General features: G+C 41.3%; 1 protein-coding gene across 2 annotated transcripts in view; it reads right to left on the bottom strand.

The window, feature by feature from the left end:
• Positions 1–458: 458 nt before the first annotated feature.
• LOC110535739 (mediator of RNA polymerase II transcription subunit 27) overlaps positions 459–13,392 on the bottom strand; it is a 100,363-nt gene continuing 87,429 nt past the window's right edge. For both annotated transcript variants that reach the window (XM_036935526.1, XM_021620957.2), the window contains 2 exons: positions 8,105–8,182; positions 459–1,406 (listed from right to left, as the gene is read on the bottom strand). In XM_036935526.1, coding sequence (XP_036791421.1) covers positions 1,272–1,406; positions 8,105–8,182 — 213 coding nt within the window. In that variant the 3' untranslated portion in view covers positions 459–1,271. The remainder of the gene's footprint in view (positions 1,407–8,104; positions 8,183–13,392) is intronic.

Here is a 13,392-nt window from a genome sequence, read left to right as displayed (position 1 = left end):
GAGACACAGCATGATGTCCCTATTGTGCTGGAAAGGTTACTATACAAAAGGCCCATTCCAATTTCATGCTTCATGCAATCTGAACCACTCTTGTAAACGCATATTGTTTTCCCTCAAAAGTGTGCAACTAAGTTTTTAGTTAGGAGAGAATCTTGTATGCGGTGTATCCGTGACTTAAAATACCTTGGTTCAGAATGTCAGTATTGCGTGTAGTCAAAGAAATGTACACTGCATTTGACTGTATGCTCTTTGACAACGAGCCAAGGATCCTTGACAAAAAACTGCTGTTCAGAGTCACAAAGAGTCCCACGAATGATGAAATGCATGGGTAATGTCTATCTAAAAGTTGATGAACAAGACTAGAGATGTTCAAAAGTATTCATATTTGGTTGTGTTATGAATTGGGAAAACCATTTTCTCCATCCCGCAAAAGCTTAAAATAAGATGACACTGATGGCTACTATTAAACAAAATGTTGTACTTTATTTAGACAGTGGTTATCAAAAAAGAGCACAGATTATTTTGAAAGTGTAAAGTGCCGCCTAATTCTACAAAATGAGCAATTCCCTTCACTTGCCTTTAACTCCCACCTCACAAAAAAAAGCCTTTTTCCTCCACATATCCAGCATGGTTCATGAAATATTAAACTCAGCTCCTGTACAAAAGGGATACAACACAATGCCAAACAAACTGCACAATATTTGGGCCATACATGTGTTTGCTCTAACTTTGCTGAAAAATAACTTATTTTATTATTATTTGGAGAAGTTCTGGTTGTGCAGAACCTAAATAAGAAGGTTAAGCACAACCAGGGGGCTGGAGCAGGAGCACTGAACAATTTATTATATGGCAAACATTTGGACAGCTGTGAGATTGGATTAAAGTGTGAGATTGGGTTAAACGTGAGTAGACACATTAATATGACATCATCCAACACAGTGGGAGGACAACAACAAAATTCAAATCAAAGCACCGGGACTGCCACTACTGCCTCAGCCCTATGTGTCAATGAGGGAGGAAGAACCAATAGTGGCAGTCTTGGCATATTTGATTAGATCCCTTCTCCCTCCCATTCCAACCCAGTTGGCTTCCTGATGCCCATTCAACCAGGAGGAGGACTATAAGGCAGTGACATACAGTCCATAAACAACAGTGCTGATTCCTACATGAACAGTGTAGGCAGAGGTTGAAGAGCAGGTGCAGTCTTATTAGATGGGGTGTCAGAACAGTTTCCAATTGAACTCCCCCCCCCCCCCCCCCCCGCTGATTCCTCATTGCCTACACGTGTCGTGGAATGCCTCCAGGGTACGAAAGTCTCTCCAGGTCGGGGGAAGGCCCTCCTGCAGAAATTTCCCACAACGCTGACACGGGGTCTGGAACAGCTTGATGTAGCTTCTTAGCCAGGTCTGACAAGGAGAAAAGAAAAGGGAAATTCAGGCAGGAAGACAGTGATATATTTCTCAGAAGGACTCACCAATAGACTGATTCTAGTAAAACATAAAATGTTGGGCTATTTTGATGAACATATGAGCTGACATGGTGAGAGAGAGAGAGAGAGAGAGAGAGAGAGAGAGAGAGAGAGAGAGAGAGAGAGAGAGAGAGAGAGAGAGAGAGAGAGAGAGAGAGAGAGAGAGAGAGAGAGAGAGAGAGAGAGAGAGAGAGAGAGAGAGAGAGAGAGAGAGAGAGAGAGAGAGAGAGAGAGAGAGAGAGAGAGAGAGAGAGAGAGAGAGAGAGAGAGAGAGAGAGAGAGAGAGAGAGAGAGAGAGAGAGAGAGAGAGAGAGAGAGAGAGAGAGAGAGAGAGAGAGAGAGAGAGAGAGAGAGAGAGAGAGAGAGAGAGAGAGAGAGAGAGAGAGAGAGAGAGAGAGAGAGAGAGGAGGACAGAGACACAGAGCACCAATGTGGGGATTGTGGTCGATCCAACCAGGGGTGTGAGTGGAGTCTCTCCACATCCTCGGGCCCCCTTCTCTCTCCCAGCCCATCAGTCGGCCCCAGCCAGCAACACTGCCAGACCTCCCTCACACAGTCACACACCTGTCAAACCTATTCACTGGCACCATCCATCTGCAGGATTAAAAACCTGCTCCTCGATTCATCACCGGCCAGCGTAATGATCACCACCCTCATTGGGCGGCATGAGAAAAGACCCATTACAACAATCTCATGTTAGCGCTGCGACGAGAACACTATGGTTAAAGGTAAGTAGAGAGTAATGCATGTGCAAAGCCTATGGAATAGCAACTGCAAAACAGGTGCAAAGAAGCCATATTTGTGTTATTGCTTAGAGGCTACTTAAGACGGGACCGAGGCCAACTGTTCCTTTAAACAGGATTGATTGCAGACATTGTGCTAATGTCTTTCTAGACAGAGTCAAGTTGTAAACGAGGACAGGCTTGTAATGGAGGCGCCCGGGTGTTGCCCTTGAAGCCGAGCCGTTGATCTGTCTGATTGGACCCAGCCACAACACCCCGGCCAGGCCAGATCAGAATAGGTCTCCAACACCGGAGTGGCTAATTAATCTCCCTCACCTCAGCACTAAGAGCACAGGTCTGCAGAGTGGACAGTAGGGCTATTTAAAAACATCAAGTAGGGCGGGCACAATTACTGCATAACTGGCGGTTATGGATGAAGACTGCCATGAAAATAAAATACCTGTCATTCTTTTCGTGTGGAACAAACAGATGACTGAAGACAGGATAGCCAGGCATTAGTGCGGTTGAGTCTGTTCTGCGGTAACATGAAGTTTTTACAACATGATGAAACTTTGTTTCACCTTGCTGAAACAAGCAAGGTGTTGTAGCAAACCAGTCTTTGGTTGCCTAGCAAAGCCCCCCTCCCTGCAGCAGCACATGCTGTCAGGAGCGGGGCAATGTGTGAATTTTGTTATTATATATATAGTTGAAGTTGGAAGTTTACATACACCTTAGCCAAATACATTTCAACTTAGTTTTTCACAATTCCTGACATTTAATCCTAGTAAAAATTCCCTGTCTTAGGTCAGTTAGGATCACCAATTTATTTTAAGAATGTGAAATGTCAGAATAATAGCAGAGAGAATGATTTATTTCAGCTTTTATTTCTTTCATCACATTCCCAGTGGGTCAGCAGCTTACATACACTCAATTAGTATTTGGTAGCATTGCCTTCAAATTGTTTAACTTGTGAAAGGCTACCCGAAACCTTTGAACAAGCTTCCCACAATAAGTTGGGTGAATTTTGGCCCATTCCTCCTGACAGAGCTGGTGTAATTGAGTCAGGCTTGTAAGGCCTTCTTTTTCGCACACGCTTCTTCAGTTCTGCCCACACATTTTCTATAGGATTGAGGTCAGGGCTTTGTGATGGCCAGTCCAATACCTTGACTTTGTTGTGCTTAGGCCATTTTGCCACAACTTTGGAAGTATGCTTGTGGTCATTGTCCATTTGGAAGACCCATTTGAGACCAAGCTTTAACTTCCTGACTGATGTCTTGAAATGTTGCTTCAATATATCCACATAATTTTTCTTTCCTCATGTCAATCTATTTTGTGAAGTGCTCCACGGTTGGCATGATTATCACACAAATGATTATTATTATTTGAACATCTTGGCCATGTTCTATTATAATCTCCACCCGGCACAGCCAGAAGAGGACCCCTGGTTCCTCTCTAGGTTTCTTCCTAGGTTTTGGCCTTTCTAGGGAGTTTTTCCTAGCCACCGTGCTTCTACACCTGCATTGCTTGCTGTTTGGGGTTTTAGGCTGGGTTTCTGTACAGCACTGAGATATCAGCTGATGTACGAAGGGCTATATAAATACATTTGATTTGATTTTGATTTGATGGTGTTCTTTGGCTCGCAAGCCTCCCCCTTTTTCCTCCAAACATAATGATGGTCATTATGGCGAAACAGTTGTATTTTTGTTTCATCAGACCAGAGGACATTTCTCCAAAAAGTAAGATCTTTGTCCCCATGGGGCGGCAGGGTAGCGTAGTGGTTAGAGCGTTGGACTAGTAACCGAAAGGTTCCAAGTTCAAATCCCCAAGCTGACATGGTACAAATCTGTCGTTCTGCCCCTGAACAGGCAGTTAACCCACTGTTCCTAGGCTGTCATTGAAAATAAGAATTTGTTCTTAATTAACTGACTTGCCTAGTTAAATAAAGTTATTTTCTTTAAAATGTGCAGTTGCAAACTGTAGTCTGGCTTTTTTATGGTGGTTTTGTAGCAGTTGTTTCTTCATTGCTGAGCGGCCTTTCAGGTTATGTCGATATAGGACTCGTTTTACTGTGGATATAGATACTTTGTACCTTTGTCCTTTGCTGTTGTTCTGGGATTGATTTGCACATTTCACACCAAAATATGTTAATCTCTAGGAGACAGAATGCGTCTCCTTCCTGAGCGGTATAATGGCTGCATGGTCCCATGGTATTTACACTTGCGTACTATTGTTTGTACAGATGAACGTGGTACCTTCAGGCATTTGGTGATTTTTGCTCCCAAAGATGAACCAGACTTGTGGAAGTCTACAATTTTTTTTCTGAGGTCTTGGCAGATTTGTTTAGATTTTCCCATGATGTCAAGCAAAGAGGCACTGAGTTTGAAGGTAGGCCTTGAAATACATCCACAGGTACACCTCAAATTATGTCAATTAGCCTATCAGAAGCTTCTAAAGCCATGACATCATTTTCTGGATTTTCCAAGCTGTTTAAAGGCGCAGTCAACTTAGTGTATGTGAACTTCTGACCCACTGGAATTGTGATACAGTGTATTATAAGTGAAATAATCTGTCTGTAAACAATTGTTGGAAAAATGACTTGTGTCATGCAGAAAGTAGATGTCCTAACCGACTTGCCAAAACTATAGTTCATTGACAAGAAATTTGTGGAGTGGTTGAAAAACAAGTTTTAATTGACTCCAACCTAAGTGTATGTAAACTTCCGACTTCAACTGTATATATATTTCATTTTCTTCTTCTTCTTTCTATTCTAACAGTTATAACGGGGACCGTGGTCATTTGGCTGACCAATTACTGTCATCCAAAATTCCATGACCGTCACAGCCAAAATCAAGACACTAACGCATAATCTTGCCCGCACTCCAGGAAGTAAGGAGTAAAAACCTCCAATGGTACCTGACACATCACACAGTAACAATGACAAGTCTATAGTAAGGTACGCTTCCTGAGGTACTTCCTCCATAGGACTGTACATGTGGAGACTGGTTACAAGCTTCAGCGGGACAGGGGAACTTTGCCCGACTAACAACCACTAATTACAGTGGCTTATTATTCACCCCCCTTGGCATTTTTCCTATTTTGTTGCCTTACAACCTGGAATTAAAATAGATTTTTGGGGGTTTGTATCATTTGATTTACACAACATGCCTACCACTTTGAAGATGCAATATATTCTGAAACAAACAAGAAATAAGATACAAGAACAGAAAAGGGCTTTTGTTGACACAGCTTCCAAAATGGAGTATTACGTCAAGCATTTCATTAACTGCAAAACCACCCATGTCATCTATAGATTGGAATGTCCACAGTGCAAGGTGTTCTCCATTGGAAGGACAAAGAGACGCGTTCAAGACCGCTTAGTGGAACACAAGTACGCCATACAGGTAGGCAATGAAGACTACCCCATGGCAAGGCACTACAAGTCCCTACACCATGGCAACCATGCCTCCCTACAAGCTATGGGTATTGATCATATTCCGGCCTCTATTAGAAAAGAGGACCGTCTTAAACAGTTAAACCAAAGGGAAAGTTTTGGGATTTACAAACTACAGGCCACTAAATACCCTGGTTTAAATGAAGATATGGATTTCTCACCCTTCCTGTAGGCTCGTGATGGGTCCATTTGCTGTCATCTAGTGGACATTTTGCTCTATTGCCCTCAGCTATGGTTAGACTGTTGTTGTTCATGTTTTGCTGTGTTCTAGTGTACTATGGTATATTTAGCTTTCTTATTCTTGACACTTCTCCCAGTCATATTTAAGGTTAGAACTACCTTTTAGTGTTCTGATACTTCTAGTTTGGAGTTGTATTTTTATGATAACATAGCTAAAGTATTTCAATGTGTATAGTATTGCTTACTAGGTGTGTCCAATCAATGGTGTAACCACTCCCTCTTCCAATTAGGGCTAATTGATAAGCTGTTAAAAAGAGGACCTTGTAATTCCTCTTTTTTTTGTACTCCCTGACGAAGGCCATGCAGCCGAAACGCGTCGGTTTAAAAAAAACGTTGTTTCTATTGAACATGCCATACTAATAAAGGCATTTTAATGAATTATATGAAGAGTGCCTTGGTCCTCCTTTCTTTTTGATAACCAATTTACCCCTTTTACCAAAGAGCACTTTCTATCTACCAAAATGTACTATTGTGTACCTTAGTAGTGCTTCCCTTCCTCCTCTTTCTATTAAAAAAACAGAAAACTTGAGCGTTCATAACTATTCACCCCCCCAAAGTCAATACTTTGTAGAGCCACATTTTGCATCAATTACAGCTGCAAGTCTCTTGGGGTAGGTCTCTATAAGCTTGGCACATCTAGCCACTAGGATTTTTGCCCATACTTCAGGGAAAAACTGCTCCAGCTCCTTCAAGTTGGATGGGTTCCGCTGATGTACAGCAATCTTTAAGCCATACCACAGATTCTCAATTGGATTGAGGTCTGGGCTTTGACTAGGCCATTCCAAGACATTTAAATGTTTCCCCTTAAACCACTCGAGTGTTGCTTTAGCAGTATGCTTGGGGTCATTGTCCTGCTGGAAGGTGAACCTCCGTCCCGGTCTCAAATCTCTGGAAGACTGAAACAGGTTTCCCTCAAGAATTTCCATGTATTTAGCGCCATCCTTCAATTCTGACCAGTTTCCCAGCCCCTGCCGATGAAAAACATCCCCACAGCATGATGCTGCTACCACGCTTCACTGTGGGGATGGTGGTCTCGGTGTGATGAGGTGTTGGGTTTGCGCCAGACATAGCGTTTTCCTTGATGGCCAAAAAGCTCAATTTTAGTCTCATCTGACCAGAGTACCTTCTTCCATACGTTTGGGGAGTCTCCCACATGCCTTTTGGTGAACACCAAACGTGTTTGCTAATTTATTTCTTTAAGCAATGGCTTTTATCTGGACAATCATCCGTAAAGCCCAGCTCTGTGGAGTGTACAGCTTAAAGTGGTCCTATGGACAGATACTCCAATCTCCGCTGTGGAGCTTTGCAGCTCCTTCAGGGTTATCTTTGGTCTCTTTGTTGCCTCTATGATTAATGCCCTCCTTGCCTGGTTCGTGAGTTTTGGTGGGCGGCCCACTCTTGGCATGTTTGTTGTGGTGCTATATTCTTTCGATTTAAATGGTGCTCTGTGGGATGTTAAAAGTTTTGGATATTTTTTTATAACCCAACCCTGATCTGTACTTCTCCACAATGTTGTCCCTGACCTGTTTGGAGAGCTCCTTGGTCTTGATGGTGCCGCTTGCATAGTGGTGCCCCTAGCTTAGTGATGTTGCAGACTCTGGGGCCTTTGAGAACAGGTGTGTGTATATATACTGAGATCATGTGACAGATCATGTGACACTTAGATTGCACACAGGTGGACTTTATTTAACTAATTATGTGACTTCTGAAGGTAATTGGTTGCACCAGATCGTATTTAGGGACTTCATAGCAAAGGGGGTGAATACATATGCACCCACCACTTTTCTGTTTTTTCTTTTTTAGAATTTGAAACAAGTTATTTATTTCATTTCACTTCACTTCACAAATTTGGACTATTTTATGTATGTCCATTACATGAAATCCAAATAAAAATAAATGTAAATTACAGGTTGTTACGCAACAAAATAGGAAAAACACCAAGGGGGATGAATACTTTTGCAAGGTACTGTATCCAGTAATAGCCTGACAGAATTTAACCCCTTCCTCAAAAATGTGTTACAGAGCTTTCAATCAAAAGCAGGCACTGTAACAGTACTGTAGGTGTGATAAGATGCCTAGAGACAGCAATGCGAGTGCAATCCATCGGCTATGTGCATATGGTGAAGATATGGGACCAAAGACAGAGTAGATTATCAAGTAGTGGAGCTCAGTCACGGGGTGGGAGTGGGTTATGTAGAGGGTTTGCTTTGTGAATGTGCTCACCATGAAGGAACGTACCACCACGTCGGGCATCTGGGGGAGTTGGTAGTGCAGCAGAGCAGTAGTGGCATGATCCGTAACCTTAGAGAAAAAAAACAGGGCTTGTAAAATCACATTGTCGCTGAATATTTGTAAACATTCCAATTCCCTCTGCTAAGCCTGAGACAATACAATCACATTAAGTCTGCCAGTTCTTTTTCAATTCAATATGATTTTATGAGCAAGTGAGTACTACATAACTTAATCAATAAAAGCTGTCAAGTGAAACATGTTTTCAAGGCCTGAGCAATCATTACTCGACTTTCTAAATAACTAATAGAAGTCTGCTAGACCAGCGCTGGGAGCAATCCTGGAGCAATCCTAATCATAGAATATACTGTACCAATCTCTCCCTCCTACACATTCACTTGGCAGTGACTAGGCGTCTAATTATTCTTAATATTTTGATCAAAATCTAATATTCATCCCACATGCAATTATATGTGCCCATTTATTATGTAACTTTGATGAGCTAAGTTATTCTGACAATTGTTGCTGTGTCCAGTCAATATGTCCATTGCTATTGCATTTTGACCATCTGGAGACGCATGACGAGTTTTTGGCTATTACTAGCACATGGCAGGCAGTAAAGTACACGCGCAAGGAAAACATATCAAAACCGGAGGGAAAAGTTCTTCCCAAAGAAGATGTAAGGTATATGACTGGACAGGTAACAAAGTAAGAGGCTTCGGTCACAAGTCAGACCTTGCCAGTGCAATGAAAGATGCACTCCCTCCCCATCAGACAGGGTCTGTTTGCATTAGGATGAGATCAAGAAATAAACATACTGTAGTTTACCAATAAAATGGTCTGACGGTGAAGTGGACATACTCTGTATTTATATCCTAAAAGAAAGAAATTCTCCCATTGCAATACATTTTAATGGAAAGTTAGCAAAAATAGATAAGATCTTGCTACCGTGGAAAGGAAAATACCTGTCTATTTGTGGGAAAAGCACCCTGATGAACTATTTAGTCATATGCCAGTTTACCTATTTGCTTATGACCTTGCATACACCTAGCAACTTGTTTTTTTAATTATTTGAGCAAAGAAGGTTACATTTTATTTGGAACGGCAAGCCAGACAAAATTAAACGTGCCTATTTATATCATGAATATTAATTTGGAGGGCAGAAATGATTCAATATTAAACCATTAGACCTCTCACTAAAAGCTTTAGTCATTCAAAAGTTATACTTAAATCCGAACTGGTTCTCTAGAAGATTAGTAAGAATATCTCACCTCATGTTCAAGAATTACCGTTTCCCTTTTATTCAGATTACAACCTCTCACTTTCGGTTATTTGAAAATGAAAGCATCTCCAAAATATTGCTATTTTTAAAACAAGCCATAGAAAGTTAGTTGCAACTTCAACCTTTTTGGAATAGGGGGGCAGCATTTTCATTTTTGGATGAATAGCGTGCCCAGACTGAACTGCCTCCTACTCTGTCCCAGATGCTAATATATGCATATTATTATTAGCATTGGACACTCAGAAGTTTATAAAACTGTTTGAATGATGTTTGTGAGTATAACAGAACTCATATGGCAGGCAAAAACCTGAGAAACAATCCAAACAGGAAGTGAGTAATCGATTTTCAAAACAGTGCCTATTGAAATCCCAGTGAGATATGAATGAGGATGCACTTCCTAGGGATTCCACTAGATGTCACCGTCTTTAGAAACTGGTTTGAGGATTCTACTATAAAACAGGGGCTCATAATAGCTCTGAGCGAGTGGTCTGGCAGAGAGCCTCGGTCTCATGATGAGCGCTCCCAACAGAGTTTTCTGTTGTTCCAATGCTTTTCTTCAGACAATGACATCCTCCGGTTGGAACCTTATTGATGATTTATGTTAAAAACATCCTAAAGATTGATTGCATACATCATTTGACTTGTTTCTACGGACTGTAATGGAACTTTTCGAGTTTTTGTCTGGAGGAAGTGCTCGCGTCTCACGAAGATGGATGACTGGGATGAACAAGCTAACAACAAGTGACTAAATGATGGGCTTTATGGAAATGTATGGAACAAATCAGTCATTTATTGTCGAACTGGGATTTCTGGGAGTGCCTTCTGATGAAGATCAAAGGTAAGTGAATATTTATAGTGTTTTTTCTAGCTTCTGTTGACGCCAAAATGGCGGATATTCCTCTGGCTGTTTTGGGTTTTGAGGGCCTCAGATTATGCTTTTTCCGTAAAGTAAAAAAATAAAAAATCTGACACAGTGGTTGAATAGAGGTTAAGTCTATCTTTAATTCTGTGAATAACACTTGCATCTTTTATCAATGTTTATTATGAGTATTTCTGCAAAATCACTGGATGTTTTGGAATCAAAACATTACTGCACGTAACGCGCCAATGTAAACAGATTTTTGGATATAAATATGCACATTATCGAACAAAACATACATGTATTGTGTAACATTATGTCATATGAGTGTCATCTGATGAAGATCATCAAAGGTTAGTGATTCATTTTATCTATACTTCTGCTTTTTGTGACTCCTATCTTGAATTTCGCGCCCTGCCTTTTCAGCGGAATGTTGTCGAGGGGTTCCGCTAGAAAGGTTAATTCAACAGAAAATACAGAATATATTACAACAAATATTATGGTTAAACTCAAATATAGTAATTGATAAAAACCAAAATGTTGATTTTATATATACAGTGGGGCAAAAAAGTATTTAGTCAGCCACCAATTGTGCAAGTTCTCCCACTTAAAAAAGACGAGAGGCCTGTAATTTTCATAGGTACACTTCAACTATGACAGACAAAATGAGAAAAAATCCAGAAAATCACATTGTAGGATTTTTTATGAATTTATTTGCAAATGATGGTGGAAAATAAGTATTTGGTCACCTACAAACAAGCAAGATTTCTGGCTCTCACAGACCTGTAACTTCTTCTTTAAGAGGCTCCTCTGTCCTCCACTCGTTACCTGTATTAATGGCACCTGTTTGAACTTGTTATCAGTATAAAAGACACCTGTCCACAACCTCAAACAGTCACACTCCAAACTCCACTATGGCCAAAACCAAAGAGCTGTCAAAGGACACCAGAAACAAAATTGTAGACCTGCACCAGGCTGGGAAGACTGAATCTGCAATAGGTAAGCAGCTTGGTTTGAAGAAATTAATTAGGAAATGGAAGACATACAAGACCACTGATAATCTCCCTGGATCTGGGGCTGCATGCAAGATCTCACCTCGTGGGGTCAAAATAATCACAAGAACGGTGAGCAAAAATCCCAGAACCACACGGGGGGACCTAGTGAATGACCTGCAGAGAGCTGGGGCCAAAGTAACAAAGCCTAGCAACAGTGTGTGAAAACCTTGTGAATATTTACAGAAAACGTTTGACCTCTGTCTCATCTTTTTAAGTGGGAGAACTTGCACAATTGGTGGCTGACTAAATACTTTTTGTCCCACGGTATACAGTGGGGAGAACAAGTATTTGATACACTGCCGATTTTTCAGGTTTTCGTACTTACAATGTATGTAGAGGTCTGTAATTTTTTAAATCATAGCTACACTTAAACTGTGAGAGACGGAATCTAAAACAAAAATCCAGAAAATCACATTGTATGATTTTTAAGTAATTAATTTGCATTTTATTGCATGACATTTAAATAAAGACGTATAAAAGTTATTTAAGTAATTTAAGTAATTTAAGGACCCCAAAATTGAATGTGCCATATAGATGGCAAAATAGTTGGGAAGAGATTTTCAGCACATTGTTTATGAACTGACACACAAAACAACGCTGGATAATTGTTATGGCGCTGAAGAACATGGCTGACGTTTTACATTCTCCCAACCAATTGTGCCATTTTTTTTGCGTAACTTTCATAAAAACTTATTGTGAACATAATGTTGCTGCTACCATCTCTTATGACCGAAAATAACTTCTGGACATCAGAAAAGCGATTACTCACCGCGGACTGGAAGAAACTTTTTCCTTTAACGAGTCTGACGAGAAGGATATCCTGCTTTCACTGGAACAGGCCCAGATCCAATCTTGTGCAACCAGAAAAAAAAAATCCTAGACCACCTTTTTCCACACACAGAGATGCATACAAAGCTCTCCCCCGCACTCCATTTGGCAAGTATGACCATAATTCTATCCTCCTGATTCCTGCTTACAACCAAAAACTAAAGCAGGAAGTACCAGTGACTAGCCCAATAAGGAAGTGGTCAGATGACGCGGATGCTACACTACAGGACTTTTTTGCTAGCACAGACACAGAATGTTCCGGGATTCATCCAAAAGCATTGAGGAATCCACCACCTCAGTCATTGGTTTCATCAATAAGTGCATCGATGCCGTCATCCTCACATATTCCAACCAGAATCCATAGATTACAGGAAACATCCGCATCGAGCTAAAGGCTAGAGCTGCCGCTTTCAAGGAGCGGGAGACTAATCAGGATTCTTATAAGAAATCCCGTTATGCTCTCAGACGAACCATCAAACAAGCAAAGCGTCAAAACAGGATTAAGATTGAATCCTACTACACCGGCTCTGATGCTCATCAGATGTGGCAGGGCTTGAAAACTATTACAGTACAAAGGGAAACCCAGACCACTATACTCCCTGTGCCCAAGGAAGCGAAGGTAACCTGCCTAAATGATTACTGCCCCGTGGCACTCACGTCGGTAGCCATGAAGTGCTTTGAAAGGCTAGTCATGGCTCACATCAACAGCATCCTCCCGGACACTCTAGACCCACTCCAATTCGCATACCGCCCCAACAGATCCACAGATGATGCAATCTCAATCGCACTCGACACTGCCCTCTCTCACTGGACAAAAGGAACACCTGTGTGAGCATATTGTTCAATGACTACAGCTCAGTGTTCAACACCATAGTGCCCACGAAGCTCATCACTAAGCTAAAGACTCTGGGACTAAACACCTCCCTCTGCAACTGGATCCTGGACATCCTGATAGGCTGCCCCCCCCCCAGGTGGTAGAGTAGGGAACAACAAGTCTGCCATGTCTATCCTTAACCAGTTGAGTCTATGGGGGCGCTATTTCATTATTGGATAAAAAAAACGTGCTCGTTTTAAGCGCAATATTTTGTCACGAAAAGATGCTCGACTATGCATATAATTGACAGCTTTGGAAAGAAAACAGTCTGACATTTCCAAAACTGCAAAGATATTATCTGTGAGTGCCACAGAACTCATGCTACAGGCGAAACCAAGATGAAACTTCAAACAGGAAATGAGCAGAATTTCTGAAGCTCTGTTT

This window comes from Oncorhynchus mykiss, chromosome 11 (assembly GCF_013265735.2).
Source record: "Oncorhynchus mykiss isolate Arlee chromosome 11, USDA_OmykA_1.1, whole genome shotgun sequence".
Taxonomy (NCBI): domain Eukaryota; kingdom Metazoa; phylum Chordata; class Actinopteri; order Salmoniformes; family Salmonidae; genus Oncorhynchus; species Oncorhynchus mykiss.
Note: the sequence above shows the minus strand (reverse complement) of the source record. Positions and strands in the feature narration are given on the sequence as shown.